General features: G+C 34.4%; 2 protein-coding genes across 23 annotated transcripts in view; both read right to left on the bottom strand.

Moving 5' to 3' along the window:
* wdsub1 (WD repeat, sterile alpha motif and U-box domain containing 1) overlaps nt 1-15781 on the bottom strand; it is a 29359-nt gene extending 13578 nt beyond the window's left edge. For 2 of the 4 annotated variants that reach the window (XM_062069974.1, XM_062070001.1), the window contains exons 1-5: nt 15334-15545; nt 11335-11740; nt 6127-6314; nt 1793-1879; nt 1630-1723 (exon numbers count right to left, since the gene is read on the bottom strand). In XM_062069974.1, the coding sequence (XP_061925958.1) occupies nt 1630-1723; nt 1793-1879; nt 6127-6314; nt 11335-11740; nt 15334-15367 (809 nt within the window). In that variant the 5' untranslated portion in view covers nt 15368-15545. The other 2 variants (XM_062069991.1, XM_062069981.1) reach the window with 2 other exon arrangements.
* Nucleotides 15782-17631: 1850 nt separating this feature from the next.
* The window catches only part of baz2ba (bromodomain adjacent to zinc finger domain, 2Ba), a 256146-nt gene continuing 251637 nt past the window's right edge, over nt 17632-22140 (bottom strand). For all 19 annotated transcript variants that reach the window (XM_062035145.1, XM_062035142.1, XM_062035141.1 and 16 more), the window contains one exon: nt 17632-18733. In XM_062035145.1, the coding sequence (XP_061891129.1) occupies nt 18577-18733 (157 nt within the window). In that variant the 3' untranslated portion in view covers nt 17632-18576. The remainder of the gene's footprint in view (nt 18734-22140) is intronic.

The raw sequence follows: 22140 nt of genomic DNA, 5'->3' as shown, positions 1-22140 counted from the left end.
GTGTCTAATGCTTAAACCAAAAATAAACAAAAGGTGAGTGCCCCTAAGAAAAGGCATTGAAGCTTAGGGAAGGCTATGCAGAACAAAACTAAAACGGAACTGGCTACAAAGTAAACAAAAACAGAATGCTGGACGACAGCAAAGACTTACTGTGGAGCAAAGACAAAGTACATCCGAACATGACATGACAATCAACAATGTCCCCACAAAGAAGGATATAAACAACTGACATATTCTTGATTGCTAAAACAAAGTAGATGCGGGAAATATCGCTCAAAGGAAGACATGAAACTGCTACAGGAAAATACCCAAAAAAGAGAGAAAGCCACCAAAATAGGAGCGCAAGACAAGAAGTAAAACACGACACACAGGAAAACAGCAAAAAAGTCCAAATAAGTCAGGGTGTGATGTGACAGGTGGTGGCAGTACACCTACTTTGAGACAAGAGCTATATTGATGCATGCTTGGTTTTGCGGCCCGTAGGAAATTTTTTAACGGCCCCACGGCACATTCTAAAAATACGATGGAAAAAAAATAAAAAACTTAAAAAGTGGTATAAAAGAGCAAACAGGTGAAATGTAACAAGAAAATGTTGCATTATTGACTAATAACACAAAGCTGCCATGCAGGCTGTTTCTTTCTTTAAAAAATAATAATGAATCAAAATCAATGTCATTATGAATTATTGACCTATTCAAGGCTCCAATTACTTCACATGAAATATTCCACTTTGAGATATTTGGGGGGGAAAATGTTGCATATTTTTTGGTTGCCATTTAAAAAACAAACTTTTTTAAAGAAGGGCCTAAAAGGGAACAAACAAAAAACATAAACAACAATAAAACTTATAATTGACGGATAGATCTGAAGTTGATCTTAAGTGGTAAAAGTTCAAAAAAATGTTGGATTTATTGTTTTAAACTTTACTGAGCCTTTTGGATCCTCAATCATTTTAGTGGGACTTTTTTTTTTTTTTAAGTGTCATTGCTCAAAAAAATAATGAATTAAAATCAATGTTGTTATGAGTTATTGACCTTTTTAAGACTCCAATTATTATATAATCTCAAATATTCCACTTGAAAATTTTATTGGGGGAAAATATTGCATATTTTGTGTTTTCTTCCATAAAAAAACAGGGTTTTCCTTGACAAAAATGGCATACAACTTAAATCTTTATAAGGGTTATATTGACAGATAGACCTTATGTTGATCTAGAGATTTAAACCTTGAATAATAATAATAATAATAATAATACTAAATAATAACACATTTGTAATATTTTTTTGGACCAAAACCTTTTGGGGTCCCCGGGATCAAGACTGAGTGGAGGCCTAAATGTATCTTTTTTATAAATATATTGTATCGGTTTTTAAAATCAAAAATATCAAAATGGCCCCCGCTTGCTTTGATTTTTCAGTGTGCGGCCCTCAGTGGAAAAAGTTTGGACACCCCTGGTTTAAAGTCATATCCAACAAAAACGACTTTTTACTGCCGACTGAGTTTCGTATTTTAATGACTTCTGCTGGTGGCGTGCCTCCGCATTTTGTCAACGCAAAAAAATGTGCCTTGGCTGAAAAAAGGTTGCAAAACACTGTTGTAGAAGACAAGCAGGCTGCGGTGTGTCCCTACCCAGAAAGCAGCCTGTGTCCGTCTGAGGAGAAGGCACATGTGAGGACGGGAGCTAAATGCTCGGTTAGCGTGTGCAACACCTGCATCCTGAACGCTGCCAGAGAGAGAGAGAGAGAGAAGGCGTGTGAGGCGGGGAGAACTTCTCACTTGGAACTTGACTTACCTCCGGAAGTCATCTTGGTCACTGTCCACACCTTCACATGGTTGTCTTGTCCACACGACGCCAGGCGGAACTGCACCACTTGACTGTCTGCAAAACAAAGGTGTCACACTCAGCAGACAATGATTACATCGTCACGTCCTTAACCCCGCTTCTTGTCTTTCAGGTGTTTTCTTCCATCTTGAAAAAACGATGAGATCCTCTCCTCCTAGCACAGGGGTCGGCAACCTTTACCACTCAAAGAGCCATTTTGGCAAGTTGCACAAATTAAAGAAAATAATGGGAGCCACAAAAATTTTTTTTAAATGAAAAACACCGCATACAAAGCTTAAATTGCTTTGTGCTATGTTAACCAGGGGTTTCAGACACACGCACCGGCACGCACCTTAATATGGAAATTTGATGTTAGTGCGGCCCGCGAGTTTTGAATGAATGCCGCTTGATAGCGTCATACTTGCCAACCCTCTCATTATTTCCGGGAGACTCCCGAATAACAGGGCGTGATGGCACTGCTTTTGGCGCCCTCTACTGCTTTTGGCGCCCTCTACTGCCCAAACAGCGTACCTGCTCGACCACATGTAGAATGCAGCTTCAGCTTGCTCACGTAAGTGACAGCAAGGCGTACTAGTTCAACAGCCACACAGCTTACACTGACGGTAGCCGTATAAAACAACTTTAACACTGTTACGTTACAAATATGCGCCACACTTTGAACCCACACCAAAAAAAGAACGACAAACACATTTCTGGAGAACATCTGCACTGTAACACAACATAAACACAACACAACAAATACCCAGAATCCCATGCAGCCCCAACTCTTCCGCTCAACCGACGCAGGGAGGGGGGGTTGGGGGGGGGTGTTGATGTGTGGGGGGGTTTGGTGGTAGCGGGGGTGTATAATCTAGACCGGAAGAGTTAGGGCTGCATGGGATTCTGGGTATTGGTTGTGTTGTGTTTATGTTGTGTTACGGTTCATTCGGTGAAAGAAATGTCAAATTCCATTCCGCTTTTTTAAGGCGGTCTGTCATAATGTGTTTAGCTTTCAATCATTATTGTGAGGTTTTGTATTAGTGTTCCTAAAAATAGATATACCGGCCCCCAGACACACTTTTTTATCTAAATCTGGCCCCCCTGAGTCAAATAATTGCCCAGGCCTGTTCTAGATGTTTAAGATGTAAAGTGTAGCTGCCATTACGATTAGTATAGTCTTCAACTATACTAAGTCTTTCAATGCTTGGAATCTGCATGATATACTAGTTACTATGGTCATCTAATTAGTTACTAATATGGTCATCTAATTAGTTACTTTGGTCACTATGAGATATCTCAGATTGTAGGCGGGTTGTTTTTTTTTACCCTTCGCGTTCATATTTCACTATGTTTGTTGCATTTTGGTTGTGTTTCGCTTGATTGTAAAATATGTTGTCAATATTCAGTGTTTTATCCTTCATAGTTAATATTGTAAATCCCACATTCTTTATTTTCATGTACATTCTGGGTGTCTCATTCAGTGAAAAAATGTCAAATTCCATTCCGTTTTTTAAGGCGGTCTGTCATAACGTGTTTAGCTTTCAATCATTATTGTGAGGTTTTGTATTAGTGTTCCTAAAAATAGATATACCGGCCCCCAGACACACTTTTTTTTATCTAATAATAAATAATTGCCCAGGCCTGTTCTAACAGCATGCACTCAATGAGCACTCTTATGAACATTAATACTCTAACTTTGAAGGGAACTGCACTTTTTTTGGTATTTTGACTATCATTCACAATCCTTATGTAAGACAAGAACACGTATGATTTTATTTTTGTATGCATTCTAAGTCGTGAAATATGGCAAGTACAAGATGCAGCTAATGGAAGCGCACTATTGATCCCATAAATCATTTTGAAAACATCCAAAAAAGAGCCAACAATTCTCCATTTTGGTCTCAGCGATATAATAATAATAATAATAATGTTATTATATGCGCTAACGCAGACAAACTATTTTTTTAGCAGCACAATGCTCACAGAGCGCTAACTAGCTATATTGACATATTATATTGCATATTGGTTTATTCAGCATTGAGTTGTTATTTCTTTGTTTACAATTTAGCTGCCGTGACTATACCGGCTACTTTTTTCCTACACTTTGAACCCTACGGCTAATTTACTGATTTTTTCTTCGCTGACGGCCATAATGCAAATAGTTTTTTAAAAAATTTAAAAAATGATAAACTGAATAGGCGTGTTATTGTTTGTGCTATGGCGCCATCTTTTGGAAGAGTTTTCTCACTGCAGGTGCTGTAGTGCTCTTCTTTTTAGAGTTTTCAACCAGAAGTAGAAATGCCGTTGCGCCGTCCATAGCGTTTCTACTCGTATGGATTCTTCAGTCATCGCTCCAAGCAACGTTTGTAAGTTTTACAATATAACTAAAACAATTCTTACTCACTAAAACGTCCCATGTGTGGTCATGCATATTTGTACACGTTATTGTAATGTAATCAAGCTAGCATTGTTAGCATTAGCTAATGTCTGTGTTAGTATGATTAACTTACAATGGCATTCTTTTTGTGTTGTTTCAGTGACGTGAATTCACCAAAACGTCACTGTGGATTTATTAAGTCTGTTTAGCTGATTGGAGAACTAGCTTGCGCAGCTAGTGGGTCCATGACCGTGACTTCTGTTTTGTTTGATCATCCGTTTTACTGCCGTGTTACAGACACCGTTTGGAAACAATTAAAGGCCTACTGAAAGCTACTACTACCGACCACGCAGTCTGATAGTTTATATATCAATGATGAAATCTTAACATTGCAACACATGCCAATACGGCCGGGTTAACTTATAAAGTGACATTTAAAATTTCCCGGGAAATATCCGGCTGAAACGTTGCGGTATGATGACGTATGCGCGTGACGAAGTCAGTATAACGGAAGTTATGGTACCCCGTAGAATCCTATACAAAAAGCTCTGTTTTCAGTTCATAATTCCACAGTATTCTGGACATCTTTTGCAATTTGTTTAATGAACAATGAAGGCTGCAAAGAAGACAGTTGTAGGTGGGATCGGTGTATTAGCAGCGGACTACAGCAACACAACCAGGAGGACTTTGTTGGAGAGCAGACGCGCTAGCCGGCGACCTCACCTTGACTTCCTACGTCTCCGGGCCGCCAAACGCATCGGGTGAAGTCCTTCGTCCTTCCGCCGATCGCTGGAACGCAGGTGAGCACGGGTGTTGATGAGCAGATGAGGGCTGGCTGGCGTAGGTGGAGAGCTAATGTTTTTAGCATAGCTCTGTGCGGTCCGGTTGCTAAGTTAGCTTCAATGGCGTCGTTAGCACAGCATTGTTAACCTTCGCCAGCCTGGAAAGCATTAACCGTGTATTTACATGTCCACGGTTTAATAGTATTGTTGATTTTCTATCTATACTTCCAGTCAGGGGTTTATTTATTTTGTTTCTATATGCAGTTAAAGCACGATGCTATCACGTTAGCTCGTAGCTAAAGCATTTCGCCGATGTATTGTCGTGGAGATAAAAGGCACTGAATGTCCATTTCGCGTTCTCGACTCTCATTTTCAAGAGGATATAGTATCCCAGGTGGTTTAAAATACAAATCCGTGATCCACAATAGAAAAAGGAGAGAGTGTGGAATCCAATGAGTCAGCTTGTACCTAAGTTACGGTCAGAGCGAAAAAAAAAAAAGTATTTTACTGCATTCTAGTCTGTCACTCTAACGTTCCTCATCCACAAATCTTTCATCCTCGCTCAAATTAATGGGGTAATGGTCCGAATCGCTCTACCTGCGTTGAAAACAATAGGAAAATATGAGGGAGTGAACAACTGACAACGTCACGCTACTTCCGGTAGGGGCAAGGTTTTTTTTTATCAGCGACCAAAAGTTGCGAACTTTATCGACGTTGTTCTATACTAAATCCTTTCAGCAAAAATATGGCAATATCGCAAAATGATCAAGTATGACACATAGAATGGATCTGCTATCCCCGTTTAAATAAAAAAAATTCATTTCAGTAGGCCTTTAAGGTATGTAAATAAATATTTACAGAATATTTTTGTGTAAATAACTCATTTCACAACATACCGGTATATATCTGCGGCTAATATATGCTTTTTTTGTTTTCTAGAATGTAGAAGGTGTGGCTTATATAACGGTGCGCTCGATAGTCCGGGAAAAAGTGTAATAGATTTTATATTTCCAGATGTTACAGATGAGCCGTGTTTTGGACAGCAATACATCAAATAGAAATACTTTCCTCTCTGACGGAATCATAACGCCTCTCATCAAATTGTGCCTTGGTACCTAATGAAGTGACCCGTGGCGTGTCCTTACCGCTGAGAATGGCGGGAGCGAAGGCGCAGCAGGTGACTCCCAGGTCGTGAGCGTTCTTCTCCGCATGGCACTGGTGCATGTGCAGGTCCCACAGGCGCAGGTCTCCGTAGGTGGAGCCGCTGACAAACATCTGGCTGCACGGGCTGAAGGAGCACGCCACCATTGTCGTGTCGCTCACGCAGCCGCTCCTTAGAAACACACCACCAGCAGTCGGTGAAAAAGCACCATTCACCAGAAAACCCCCCCCCCCACAAAAGTCTCCATGAAGGGACGACTCCTCCAAGCAGCATTATTCAGGAGTTCAGAACATTCACAAAGAAATTGTCAGGTCCTAATAAATACATTTCGAGCAGGGGTGTCCAATCTTCTGCCACTGAGGGCCACACTGACAAATCAAAGCATTCAGGGGCCATTTCTTTTCACTTTCAGGCTCCTCTCAACTTTGGTCCAAGGGACCTGAAAGGCTCCCACTCATAAAATTGTTAAAAAATAAGTTAACACTTAAATCTCTAGCGATATGAAGTTTTATTATTTTTTTATTTAGATTTTTGGCCATTTTTGTTAAAAAACAACTTTTTTTTGTGGCAAAAAAACTAAATATGCAATATTTATTTACCCACAAAAATATTTGAAAGTGGAATAGTTGATGTGAAGTAATTGGAGCCTTAAATATGTTAATAATCATTCATAACAACATTGATTTTGATTCATTATTATTTTTAAACAGCCTGCAAGGCATCTTTCTGTTATTAGAGTCAACATTGCAACTTCTTCTTCTTTCAACTTTTTTTTGTCACATTTCACCACTATTTTAGGATTTTTTTTTTATAGTATTTTTAGAAAGTTGTGTGGGCCGTTAAATAATTAGCTGCGGTGCGCACTTTGCACACCTTTGATTTAGACAATGAAATAAGCTGCTTAATTACATCTCTACATCAACTTCAGATATATCGGACAATTATAAGTATTTATTATTTTTATGGGGTTTTTTGTCAGAGAAAACATTAGGACTGTGAATCTTTGGGCACCACACGATTTGATTCGATTCTTGGGGGTAACAATTCGATTCAAAACGATTCTCAATTACAAATCAATACTTTTTTCAATAACATTGGGTGCCAGTTCTATGATTAACTACAGTCCTCCATAAAGTAAAAAGTTGTTAAACATTTCTACATTACTTAAAAGAAAACAGTTTTTGTTGAATAAAATTCTTGCCAAACATTTAATAAAGTCAAATACAAATAAGACAACACTTCTCTTTTCTAAAGTAAATGTGTACAGCAGATATAGATCATCTACATCTACTATATGATTTGTCTGAGTGGCTGGACAGGACAGATTGATAAATAAATAAATAAATGAATAAATTAATAAAATAATAATATCAAACAAATAAATATATATTTTTATATATATATTAAAAAAAATATATGTATATATATATGTTATTTTATTTATTTTTTTATTAAAAAAACTTTTTTTAAATATATTATTTTATTCATATATACATACATATATATATACACATACATGTATGTGTATATAATATATATTCACATACATATATATACATATATATATACATACATATATACATACATATATATATACATATATATATATAAATATATATACATACATACATACATACACACACACACACACACACACACACACACACACACACACACACACACACACACACACACATATATATATATACATACATATATACAAATATACATACATACACACATACAGACACACACACATATATATATATATATACATACATATATACAAATATACATACATACATACATACATGCATACATGCACACACACACACACACACACACATATATATATATAAATGTAATCAATTAAGAATCATTACAAGTAAGAATCGCGATTTTTTTTCGGAAATGGATTTGTTTACACCCCTTGAAAACATTGGGGTTTTTTTTTTAATGGTAATTACAAAATATGGACAAACACACAAAGATATGCAAAAGAAGTAATTCCTTTGACCTTGAATAGGGTCAGTAATTCATAACAACACTAATTTTGATTTATTATTATTTTTTAATCAATGACAGTTAAAAAAAAAATGCAAAAATGTTAAAAATAAGTCATACATTTTTCAATCTCTAGATCAACTTTAGATATATTCATCAATTATAAATATTTATTATTTTTATGTTTTTTTGTTTGTTTTATGCCATTTTTGTCATTGAAAACATAATTTTTTATTATGGCAAACACAAAATATGCAATCCTTTCCCCAAAAAAATATTTCAAAGTGTAATATTTGATGTGAAGTAATGGGAGCCTTAAATTGGTCAATAATTTGTAACAACACTGATTTTGATTCATTATTATTTGTAATCAATGACAGTTTAAAAAATCCCACTAAAATTCTCACAGATCCAAAAATGTTAAAAATAAGTCATTCATTTGTATTAATTTTTTTGCTGTCATCCCTTTAATCTCTAGATAAACTTTAGATGTATTCGTCAATTATACATTTTTACTATTGAATATTTTTTTGTATGTTTTATGCCCTTTTTGTCACAGAAAACATTGTTTTTTATTATGGCAAACACACAAATTACGCAATTATTCCCCCAAAAATATTTCAAAGTGGGATATTTGATGTGAAGTAATTGGAGCCTTAAATTGGTCAATAATTCATAACACTGATTTTAATTCATTATTATTTGTAATCAATGACAGTTAAAAAAATCCCACTAAAATTCTGACGGATCCAAAAATGTTAAAAATAAGTCAAAACATTTTTATTTATTTTTTTGCTGTCATCACTTTAATCTCCAGATAAACTTTAGATATATTCGTCAATTATACATTTTTATTATTTTATGTTTTTTTGTTTGTTTTATGCCCTTTTTGTCACAGAAAACATCGTTTTTTATTATGGCAAACACACAAACTACGCAATTATTCTCCCAAAAATATTTGAAAGTAGGATATTTGATGTGAAGTAATTGGAGCCTTGAATATGTCAATAATTCATAACAACACTGATTTTGATTTATTATTATTTTTTAATCTATGACAGTTATAAAAATCCCACTAAAATTCTTACGGATCCAAAAATGTTAAAAATAAGTCATACACTTTTCAATCTCTAGATCAACTTTAGATACATTCATCAATTATAAATGTTTATTATTTGTATGTTTTTTTGTTTGTTTTATGCCATTTTTGTCATTGAAAACATAAGTTTTTTATAATGGCAAACACACAAAATATGCAATCTTTCCCCAAAAAAATATTTCAAAGTGTAATATTTGATGTGAAGTAATTGGAGCATTAAATTGGTCAATAATTTGTAACAACACTGATTTTGATTCATTATTATTTGTAATCAATGACAGTTTAAAAAATCCTACTAAAATTCTCACACATCCAAAAATGTTAAAAATAAGTCATACATTTTTTTATTTTTTTTTTGTCATCACTTCAATCTCTAGATAAACTTTAGATATATTCGTCAATTATACATTTTTTTTATTGAATATTTTTTTGTATGTTTTATGCCCTTTTTGTCACAGAAAACATCGTTTTTTATTATGGCAAACACACAAATTACGCAATTATTCCCCCCAAAATATTTCAAAGTGGGATATTTGATGTGAAGTAATTGGAGCCTTAAATTGGTCAATAATTCATAACACTGATTTTGATTCATTATTATTTGTAATCAATGACAGTTAAAAAAATCCCACTAAAATTCTGACGGATCCAAAAATGTTAAAAAATAAGTCAAAACATTTTTATTTATTTTTTTGCTGTCATTACTTTAATCTCCAGATAAACTTTAGATGTATTCGTCAATTATACATTTTTATTATTTTATGTTTTTTTGTTTGTTTTATGCCCTTTTTGTCACAGAAAACATCATTTTTTATCATGGCAAACACACAAATTACGCAATTATTCCCCCAAAAATATTTGAAAGTAGGATATTTGATGTGAAGTAATTGGAACATTAAGTATGTCAATAATTCATAACACTGATTTTGATTCATTATTATTTTTTAATCTATGACAGTTAAAAAAATCCCACTAAAATTCTTACGGATCCAACAATGTTAAAAATAAGTCATACACTTTTCAATCTCTAGATCAACTTTAGATACATTCATCAATTATAAATGTTTATTATTTTTATGTTTTTTTTGTTTGTTTTATGCAATTTTTGTCATTGAAAACATACGTTTTTTATGTTTTGGCAAACACACAAAATATGCAATCTTTCACCAAAAAAATATTTCAAAGTGTAATATTTGATGTGAAGTAATGGGAGCCTTAAATTGGTCAATAATTCATAACACTGATTTTGATTCATTATTATTTGTAATCAATGACAGTTAAAAAAATCCCACTAAAATTCTCACAGATCCAAAAATGTTAAAAATAAGTCATTCATTTGTATTAATTTTTTTGCTGTCCTCACTTTAATCTCTAGATAAACTTTAGATTTATTTGTCAATTATACATTTTTATTATTGAATATTTTTTTGTATGTTTTATGCCCTTTTTGTCACAGAAAACATTGTTTTTTATTATGGCAAACACACAAATTACGCAATTATTCCCTCAAAAATATTTCAAAGTGGGATATTTGATGTGAAGTAATTGGAGCCTGTCAATAACTGTCAATAATTCATAACACTGATTTTAATTCATTATTATTTGTAATCAATGACAGTTAAAAAAATCCCACTAAAATTCTGACGCATCCAAAAATGTTAAAAATAAGTCAAAACATTTTTATTTATTTTTTTGCTGTCATCACTTTAATCTCCAGATAAACTTTAGATATATTTGTCAATTATACATTTTTATTATTTTATGTTTTTTTGTTTGTTTTATGCCCTTTTTGTCCCAGAAAACATATTTTTTTATTATGGCAAACACACAAACTATGCAATTATTCCCCCAAAAAATATTTCAAAGTGTAATATTTGATGTGAAGTAATTGGAGCATTAAATATGTCAATAATTCAAAACAACATTGATTTTTATTCATTATTATTTTTTGAGCAGCTTTTGTTTGACTAGTTGATGTTTCTTTGCAATAGTATTTTGAGAAGGTGCTGTTTACAAACCAGCAAATGGCCCCCGGGCCGCACTTTGGACAGTCCTGATGTAAGACAATGAAATAAGCCTGGTTATTACCCACGAAGCTGCTTGGAGGGGAAATCCCACAGAGCCAAAGAACCATCCGAGGCTCCAGAAACCAAGTGGGCGGAGTCAGGAGAGAAGGCGCAGATCCTGACGGGACTGCGACCGGGATGCTCCAGGACTGCTTCTATCTCCCCCGTGGACATGGACCAGACCAGCGTGGTGGCGTCGGTGGAACAGGAGGCCAGGAACTGACCGCAGGGACTGAAGCAGCAGCAGTGGACGCCGTAGCCGTGACCTTCCAGCGGCGAGAAGGCCAGCTCAGAGAAGTCCTTGGTGTTGTACACGCGCACCGTCTTGTCTCCGGAACACGTGGCCAGCAGCTGTGCTGAGAAGGTGCACCAGTTGACGTCATCTCGGTGGTCTTGTAAGGTGCAAACCAGGGACACCATTTGGAGAGCTGCGGAAACACCAATGGAAACATCATCAACTACATCAACAACTACATCATCAACTACATCAACAACTACATCAACTACATCATCAACTACATCAACTACATCAACAACTACATCAACAACTACATCATCAACTACATCATCAACAACTACATCATCAACTACATAATCAACTACATCAACTACATCAACAACTACATCAACAACTACATCAACAACTACATCAACAACTACATCAACAACTACATCAACAACTACATCATCAACTACATCAACAACTACATCAACAACTACATCAACAACTGCATCATCAACTACATCAACAACTACATCATCAACTACATCAACAACTACATCAACAACTACATCAACAACTACATGTTTCACTCAGGTGTGTTCAGCAGTGGACAAGGACATGTCACCGTGCTCAATTGTGTGTCAACACGTTTTCTTTACATATATACATGATTGTTCACAATTATACATGATTGTTTTTAATTATACATGATTGTTCACATTTATACATGATTGTTTACATATATACATGATTGTTCACATTTATACATGATTGTTTACATATATACATGATTGTTCACATTTATACATGATTGTTTACATATACACATGATTGTTCACAATTATACATGATTGTTTACATATATACATGATTGTTCACATTTATACATGATTGTTTACATTTATACATGATTGTTCACATATATACATGATTGTTTACATTTATACATGATTGTTCACAATTATACATGATTGTTCACATTTATACATGATTGTTCACATTTATACATGATTGTTAACAATTATACATGATTGTTTACATTTATACATGATTGTTCACAATTATACATGATTGTTTACATTTATACATGATTGTTCACATTTATACATGATTGTTTACATTTTTACATGATTGTTCACATTTATACATGATTGTTAACAATTATACATGATTGTTTACATTTATACATGATTGTTTACATTTATACATGATTGTTCACAATTATACATGATTGTTTACATTTATACATGATTGTTCACAATTATACATGATTGTTTACATTTATACATGATTGTTCACAATTATACATGATTGTTTACATATATACATGATTGTTCACAATTATACATGATTGTTTACATATATACATGATTGTTTACATACATACATGATTGTTTACATATATACATGATTGTTCACAATAATACATGATTGTTTACATATATACATGATTGTTTGCATATATACATGATTGTTCACATTTATACATGATGGTTCAACTTGTGTGTTAACACGTTTTGTTTACATATATACATGATTGTTTACATAAATGCATGATTGTTTACATGTATACATGATTGTTTACATAAATGCATGATTGTTTACATATATACATGATTGTTTACATATATACATGATTGTTTACATTTATACATGATTGTTCAACTTGTGTGTTAACACGTTTTGTTTACACATATTCATGAGTGTTTACATATGTACATGATTGTTTACCTATATACATGATTGTTTACAAATAAACATGATTGTTTACATATATACATGATTGTTTACATATACACATGATTGTTTACATATACACGATTGTTTACATGTATACATGATTGTTTACATGTATACATGATTGTTTACAAATAAACATGGTTGTTTACATATATACATGATTGTTTACAAATAAACATGATTGTTTACCTATATACATGATTGTTTACATATACACATGATTGTTTACATGTATACATGATTGTTTACATATATACATATGATTGTTTACATATATACACATGATTGTTTACATATATACATGATTGTTTACATACATACATGATTGTTTACATATATACATGATTGTTCACAATAATACATGATTGTTTACATATATACATGATTGTTTGCATATATACATGATTGTTCACATTTATACATGATGGTTCAACTTGTGTGTTAACACGTTTTGTTTACATATATACATGATTGTTTACATAAATGCATGATTGTTTACATGTATACATGATTGTTTACATAAATGCATGATTGTTTACATATATACATGATTGTTTACATATATACATGATTGTTTACATTTATACATGATTGTTCAACTTGTGTGTTAACACGTTTTGTTTACACATATTCATGAGTGTTTACATATGTACATGATTGTTTACCTATATACATGATTGTTTACAAATAAACATGATTGTTTACATATATACATGATTGTTTACATATACACATGATTGTTTACATATACACGATTGTTTACATGTATACATGATTGTTTACATGTATACATGATTGTTTACAAATAAACATGGTTGTTTACATATATACATGATTGTTTACAAATAAACATGATTGTTTACCTATATACATGATTGTTTACATATACACATGATTGTTTACATGTATACATGATTGTTTACATATATACATGATTGTTTACATATACACATGATTGTTTACATATATACACATGGTTGTTTACATATATATACACATGATTGTTTACATATATACATGATTGTTTACATATATACATGATTGTTTACATATACACATGATTGTTTACATATACACATGATTGTTTACATATATACACATGGTTGTTTACATATATACACATGATTGTTTACATATATACATGATTGTTTACATATATACATGATTGTTTACATATACACATGATTGTTTACATATACACATGATTGTTTACATATATACATGATTGTTTACATATATACATGATTGTTTACATATACACATGATTGTTTACATATATACATGATTGTTTACATATATACATGATTGTTTACATATACACATGATTGTTTACATATATACATGATTGTTTACATATATACATGATTGTTTACATATATACGTGATTGTTTACATATATACACATGATTGTTTACATATATATACATGATTGTTTACATATACACATGATTGTTTACATATACACATGATTGTTTACATATACACATGATGGTTGAAAGCTTACAGTAAATAAAGGATGCATTATTATGATACGTGAATCATGCTCTTAGTTTGACAGCTGCAACATCTTGACATGTTTCACACAATCCATGGCAGGTCATACTCATCTTTTGTACATTTTGGCAGAAATAAAAGGTGTTTTAAAGTAAAAAGCAGTAAAGTATTTGCCATTATTTACATGAATGCTCATTTTATTGCGTAAGTCTGAATACGAGTTATTGTTACCAAGACGTACTGACTTAACGACCTAATATTATTAACGTGTACATTGTAAAGGAGACACAGATGATTTAAGCTGTATAGTCAATAAGTAAATACAAATAATAAATAACCTGTGTAGTAAATAAGTAAATAAAAACAATAAAATCTCATTTCCGCATTTTAGCCCACTTGCTACACAGAAGCTAGCGTTAGAGAGGAGCTCATTTACGCTTCTTCTACACATAGTTAATAACCAGCCGCCCCCAGAACAGCTTTTATGATAATATAGTGACATTTTTCAGCGTCTTAAGACATTTAAAAGTCCACATTAGGGCCAGTTATGACAAAGAAAGATACCTTTTCCTCCGCACTTTACGTTGGCAGTCGTCATGTAGGTCCTCTGACAAGTTACGTCAATTACGTAAGGCTACTAGTAGTTACCAGCTACTATCTAGTAGTCGCCTCCAGACCAGCTTTTATAACATAGTCAAGTTATAAAGCGTCGAAACATATTTAAAAGTCCACATTAGGGCCAGTTATGACAGCGAAAGATACCCTTTTCCTTTGCGTTTTACCTTGATAGTTGTCTTGTTTACTTCCGGTTTTGCCAGCAGCTCATGACGTCACGTCGGTCATCTGATAAATTACGTCAATTACGTAAGGCTACTAGTAGTTACTAGCTACTATCTAGTAGTCACCTCCAGACCAGCTTTTATAACACAGTCAAATTATTAAGCGTCGTAACACATTTAAAAGTCCAAATCAGGGCCAGTTATGACAGAGAAAGATACTTTTTCCTTCGCGTTTTACGCTAGCATCACTTGTTTACTTCCGGTTTAACTATAATAATCATTATTATTATAGTCATACATACTTAAATAAATGTTTTTTTTTAATGTTTATTTGTTTCATTATTACAATATTAAGATGATTAACATTATTTGTCATACACATGTCAATTTTTTAATGAAAAAAAAAATGTAATGTGTATTTGTTTCACGATTACAATATTAAGATGGTTAAATAACATTTTTATAGTCATACATATGCAAAACAATTTTTTTCTGTATATTTTTAATTAGACTTAGACAAACTTTAATGATCCACAAAACAAATTGTTCCATTTTTAAAAATTATTATTTATTTTATTTTTTTACAAAATTAACATGAATAATATTATTAGTCGTACATAAGTCAATCAGATGCTTTTTTTTTCTTAGAAAAAAATGCAATATATGTTTCATTATTACAATATTAAGATGGTTAACATTAGTCATACATACATAAATAAATTTTTTATCTATATTTGTTTTCTTACAATATTAAAATGGTTAACATTATAATAGCCATACATAAGAAAATAAATGTTTATGTAAATGTGTTTCATTATTACAATATTAAGATGATTAACATTATTATAATCATACATACGTAAATATTTTTGTATGTATATTTGTTTTATTATTACAAAATTAACATGAATTTATTATTTTTCATACACATGTCAATTTTTAAAGGAAAAAATGTCATGTATATTTGTTTCATTATTACAATATTATGGTTAACATTATTATAGTCATACATACATAAATACATGTATTTTATGTGCATTTGTTTCATTATTACAATATTAAGATGACATGTCATACACATGTAAATGTTTTAGATAATTTTTTAAATGTGTATTTGTTTAATTATTACAATATTAAGATCAACCTTATAGTCATACATACGTAAATACGTTTTTTCATGAATATTTGTTTTATTACAAAATTAACATGAATGTATTTGTCATACACATGTCAATTTTTAAAGGAAAAAAATGTCATGTATATGTTTCATTATTACAATATTAAGATGATTAACATAGTCATACATACATAAATAAATGTATTATATGTACAATTGTTTCATTATTACAATATTAAGATGATTTTATTTGTCACACATGTAAATGTTTAAAATATTTTTTTTAATGTGTATTTGTTTCATTAATACATTATTAAGATGATTAACATTATAGTCATACATACATAAATAAATGTATTTTATGTACAATTGTTTCATTGTTACAATATTAAGATGATTAATATTTGTCATACACATGAAAATGTTTTAAATATTTTTTTTAATGTGTATTTGTTTCATTATTACAATATTAAGATGATTAACATTATAGTCGTACATACGTAAATACGTTTTTTTCATGAATATTTGTTTTATTATTACAAAATTAAACATGAATAATATTATTTGTTATACATAAGTCAAGCACATTTTTTCTTAGAAAAAAAAAAGCAATATGTTTCATTATTACAATATTAAGTTGGTTAAAGTTAACATTATTAGTCATACATTCGTAAATAATTTCAAAAAATGTATATCTGTTTCATTATTACAATATTAACATTATTAGTTATACATAAGTCAAGCAGATGCTTTCTTTATTTGAAGAAAAAAATGTAACGTATGAGAATATTTTTTTTTACATTAACATGAACATTAGTCATGTCACGCAAAAAAAAAGCAATTAACGCCAACATATTTGTTACATTATTAGCTAATATTGAATAAAAAAAAATACGTGCAATCGGAGGCAGAACTTGCATTTTTTCCTGTGGAGAAGAACAAATACATTTAGTAAGAAAAGATCATTTTATTGACACATAAAATGGCCTGGAGTTTTGACACGTTTTTTTTTATACCAGTGACGGAGCAGGAAGGGGCTAGGAAAATGTCCTATCGAGTCCTGGAATGTAGACGACTCTCGAGATGAAAGAAAAGGTGGAGGCCTTTTTTTGTACGTTGAAAAACATCCTTTTTAATAGGTCCGTGCCACACACTAGTGAAAAATAAAGCTCCTACAAAAGAATGATACTTTTTTTTTTTCCCCCACAATATCTTAAATAAAGTAACTTCAAGTACTTTCGACTTGGGTACAAAACAAATCTAGCTGCCTCCGTCAGGCCACAACACAGCAAGGTTCAACACAGTGGTTACAAATGGCCTGTAGGTCCTCTGGCAGGTGAGGAAATGCATCACTTTTTTTTTTTTTTCTTCTTTCTTCTCTCTTCTCCACGCCGAGGAATGATGTCTGCGTCGCCGCCCCCCCCCCCCCCCCCTTCCCCCCCACGCTTGGGATGAAGTCGTACAACACGCTGGAAGGCTAGGCACTAGCAGAGTGTTTGCAGGGCACTAGCAGAGTGTTTGCAGGGCATGTACAAACAGAATGCTACAATCATTCTAAGGCATAAACAATATGGGAATATTCTTCATACAAACAAGTCTATTTACAGCTGACATAGTACTGTACGTGTAAACAGCTTCCTCTACTTGGCTGGCCGGGAGATTTGGGGCGGACAAATCCCAACGCAGACACATTCCTTTCTGGATTCTTCCTTTTCATAGAAAATGAAGTGGACCTTGGTTCATAAATAATTATTACAAAATTAAATACATTCACTATAATACCATTAAATAACAAAAAAGTATGTACACTAGTGGAAAGTATTGGTTCAGTGCAGTCTTCTGAGTGGTATTGCACGCCTGGAGGAATGCGGTGGTGGGTCGCTCTAGTGGTCACCGGGAAGGCCGCCAGGATCAATTGGTTTGTTTCAGGAGTTCAGTCCAGCGCTTCTCGAAGAACTTCCTCATGTTGTGACCCGCCCGCCCGATGTCGGAGTTGTCCTCGTTGAACTTCTCGCAGTTGTCGAACACCAGGTTCACGTCGATGATGAACGTCTCCAGGTTCTGGTACCTGCAGGCCAGCACAAGGAGACCTTAGACTTGGGACTTTCTTGTGACCCATAGGTGGCCCCGGTTTTTACACTTTGCTGTAAGCAACAGGTGTCCCCGGTTTTTAGACTTTGTTGTAACCAACAGGTGTCCCCGGTTTTTAGACTTTGTTGTAAGCAATAGGTGTCCCTTTGTTGTAACCAACAGGTGTCCCCGGTTTTTAGACTTTGGACATTGTTGTAAGCAATAGGTGTCCCCAGTTTTTAGACTTTGTTGTAACCGACAGGTGTCCCCGGTTTTTAGACTTTGTTGTAACCAACAGGTGTCCCCGGTTTTTAGACTTTGTTGTAAGCAATAGGTGTCCCTGTGTTGTAACCAACAGGTGTCCCCGGTTTTTAGACTTTGGACATTGTTGTAAGCAATAGGTGTCCCCAGTTTTTAGACTTTGTTGTAACCAACAGGTGGCCCCGGTTTTTAGACTTTGCTGTAAGCAACAGGTGTCCCCGGTTTTTAGACTTTGTTGTAACCAACAGGTGTCCCCGGTTTTTAGACTTTGTTGTAAGCAATAGGTGTCCCTTTGTTGTAACCAACAGGTGTCCCCGGTTTTTAGACTTTGGACATTGTTGTAAGCAATAGGTGTCCCCAGTTTTTAGACTTTGTTGTAACCGACAGGTGTCCCCAGTTTTTAGACTTTGTTGTAACCAACAGGTGTCCCCGGTTTTTAGACTTTGTTGTAAGCAATAGGTGTCCCTGTGTTGTAACCAACAGGTGTCCCCGGTTTTTAGACTTTGGACATTGTTGTAAGCAATAGGTGTCCCCAGTTTTTAGACTTTGTTGTAACCAACAGGTGGCCCCGGTTTTTAGACTTTGTTGTAAGCAATAGGTGTCCCTTTGTTGTAACCAACAGGTGTCCCCGGTTTTTAGACTTTGGACATTGTTGTAAGCAATAGGTGTCCCCAGTTTTTAGACTTTGTTGTAACCGACAGGTGTCCCCAGTTTTTAGACTTTGTTGTAACCAACAGGTGTCCCCGGTTTTTAGACTTTGTTGTAAGCAATAGGTGTCCCTGTGTTGTAACCAACAGGTGTCCCCGGTTTTTAGACTTTGGACATTGTTGTAAGCAATAGGTGTCCCCAGTTTTTAGACTTTGTTGTAACCAACAGGTGGCCCCGGTTTTTAGACTTTGCTGTAAGCAACAGGTGTCCCCGGTTTTTAGACTTTGTTGTAACCAACAGGTGTCCCCGGTTTTTAGACTTTGTTGTAAGCAATAGGTGTCCCTTTGTTGTAACCAACAGGTGTCCCCGGTTTTTAGACTTTGGACATTGTTGTAAGCAATAGGTGTCCCCAGTTTTTAGACTTTGTTGTAACCAACAGGTGTCCCCGGTTTTTAGACTTTGTTGTAAGCAATAGGTGTCCCTGTGTTGTAACCAACAGGTGTCCCCGGTTTTTAGACTTTGGACATTGTTGTAAGCAATAGGTGTCCCCAGTTTTTAGACTTTGTTGTAACCAACAGGTGGCCCCGGTTTTTAGACTTTGCTGTAAGCAACAGGTGTCCCCGGTTTTTAGACTTTGTTGTAACCAACAGGTGTCCCCGGTTTTTAGACTTTGTTGTAAGCAATAGGTGTCCCTTTGTTGTAACCAACAGGTGTCCCCGGTTTTTAGACTTTGGACATTGTTGTAAGCAATAGGTGTCCCCAGTTTTTAGACTTTGTTGTAACCGACAGGTGTCCCCGGTTTTTAGACTTTGGACATTGTTGTAAGCAATAGGTGTCCCCAGTTTTTAGACTTTGTTGTAACCAACAGGTGTCCCCGGTTTTTAGACTTTGTTGTAAGCAACAGGTGTCCCCGGTTTTTAGACTTTGTTGTAACCGATAGGTGTCCCCGGTTTTTAGACTTTGTTGTAAGCAATAGGTGTCCCCCGTTTTTAGACTTTGTTGTAAGCAATAGGTGTCCCCGTTTTTTTTTACTTTGTTGTAAGCAATAGATGTCCCCGGTTTTTAGACTTTGTTGTAACCGATAGGTGGACCCGGTTTTTAGACTTTGTTGTAATCAGCAGGTGTCCCCGGTTTTTAGACTTTGTTGTAAGCAATATGTTTCCCCGGTTTTTAGACTTTGATGTAACCAAGAGGTGTCCCTGGTTTTTAGACTTTGTTGTAAGCAATAGGTGTCCCCAGTTTTTAGACTTTCTTTTAACCAATAGATGTCCCCGGTTTTTAGACTTTGTTGTAACCAATTGGTGTCCCCTGGTTTTTAGACTTTGATGTAACCAAGAGGTGTCCCCAGTTTTTAGACTTTGGACATTGTTGTATCAAATAGGTGTCCCCGGTTTTTAGACTTTGAACATTGTTGTAACCAATAGGTGTCCCAGGTTTTTAGACTTTGTTGTAACCGACAGGTGTCCCCGGTTTTTAGACTTTGTGTATGATCCGTGCTGATATCATATCAGACGGATATCGGTATGGGTGATGTATGGGACACACACCTACTATCCAGGTGTGTGTGTAGAAGGAGAGAGGAGACTATGGGTGATGTATGGGACACACACCTACTATCCAGGTGTGTGTGTAGAAGATGAGAGGAGACTATGGGTGATGTATGGGACACACACCTACTATCCAGGTGTGTGTGTAGAAGAAGAGAGGAGACTATGGGTGATGTATGGGACACACACCTACTATCCAGGTGTGTGTGTAGAAGAAGAGAGGAGACTATGGGTGATGTATGGGACACACACCTACTATCCAGGTGTGTGTGTAGAAGATGAGAGGAGACTATGGGTGATGTATGGGACACACACCTACTATCCAGGTGTGTGTGTAGAAGAAGAGAGGAGACTATGGGTGATGTATGGGACACACACCTACTATCCAGGTGTGTGTGTAGAAGAAGAGAGGAGACTATGGGTGATGTATGGGACACACACCTACTATCCAGGTGTGTGTGTAGAAGAAGAGAGGAGACTATGGGTGATGTATGGGACACACACCTACTATCCAGGTGTGTGTAGAAGAAGAGAGGAGACTATGGGTGATGTATGGGACACACACCTACTATCCAGGTGTGTGTGTAGAAGAGAGGAGACTATGGGTGATGTATGGGACACACACCTACTATCCAGGTGTGTGTGTAGAAGAAGAGAGGAGACTATGGGTGATGTATGGGACACACACCTACTATCCAGGTGTGTGTGTAGAAGAAGAGAGGAGACTATGGGTGATGTATGGGACACACACCTACTATCCAGGTGTGTGTGTAGAAGAAGAGAGGAGACTATGGGTGATGTATGGGACACACACCTACTATCCAGGTGTGTGTGTAGAAGAAGAGAGGAGACTATGGGTGATGTATGGGACACACACCTACTATCCAGGTGTGTGTAGAAGATGAGAGGAGACTATGGGTGATGTATGGGACACACACCTACTATCCAG

The sequence above is a fragment of the Entelurus aequoreus genome, linkage group LG02 (assembly GCF_033978785.1).
Source record: "Entelurus aequoreus isolate RoL-2023_Sb linkage group LG02, RoL_Eaeq_v1.1, whole genome shotgun sequence".
Classification (NCBI taxonomy): Eukaryota; Metazoa; Chordata; class Actinopteri; order Syngnathiformes; family Syngnathidae; genus Entelurus; species Entelurus aequoreus.
The sequence above is the reverse complement of the archived record's forward strand: the minus strand, read 5'-3'. Positions and strand labels throughout refer to the sequence as shown.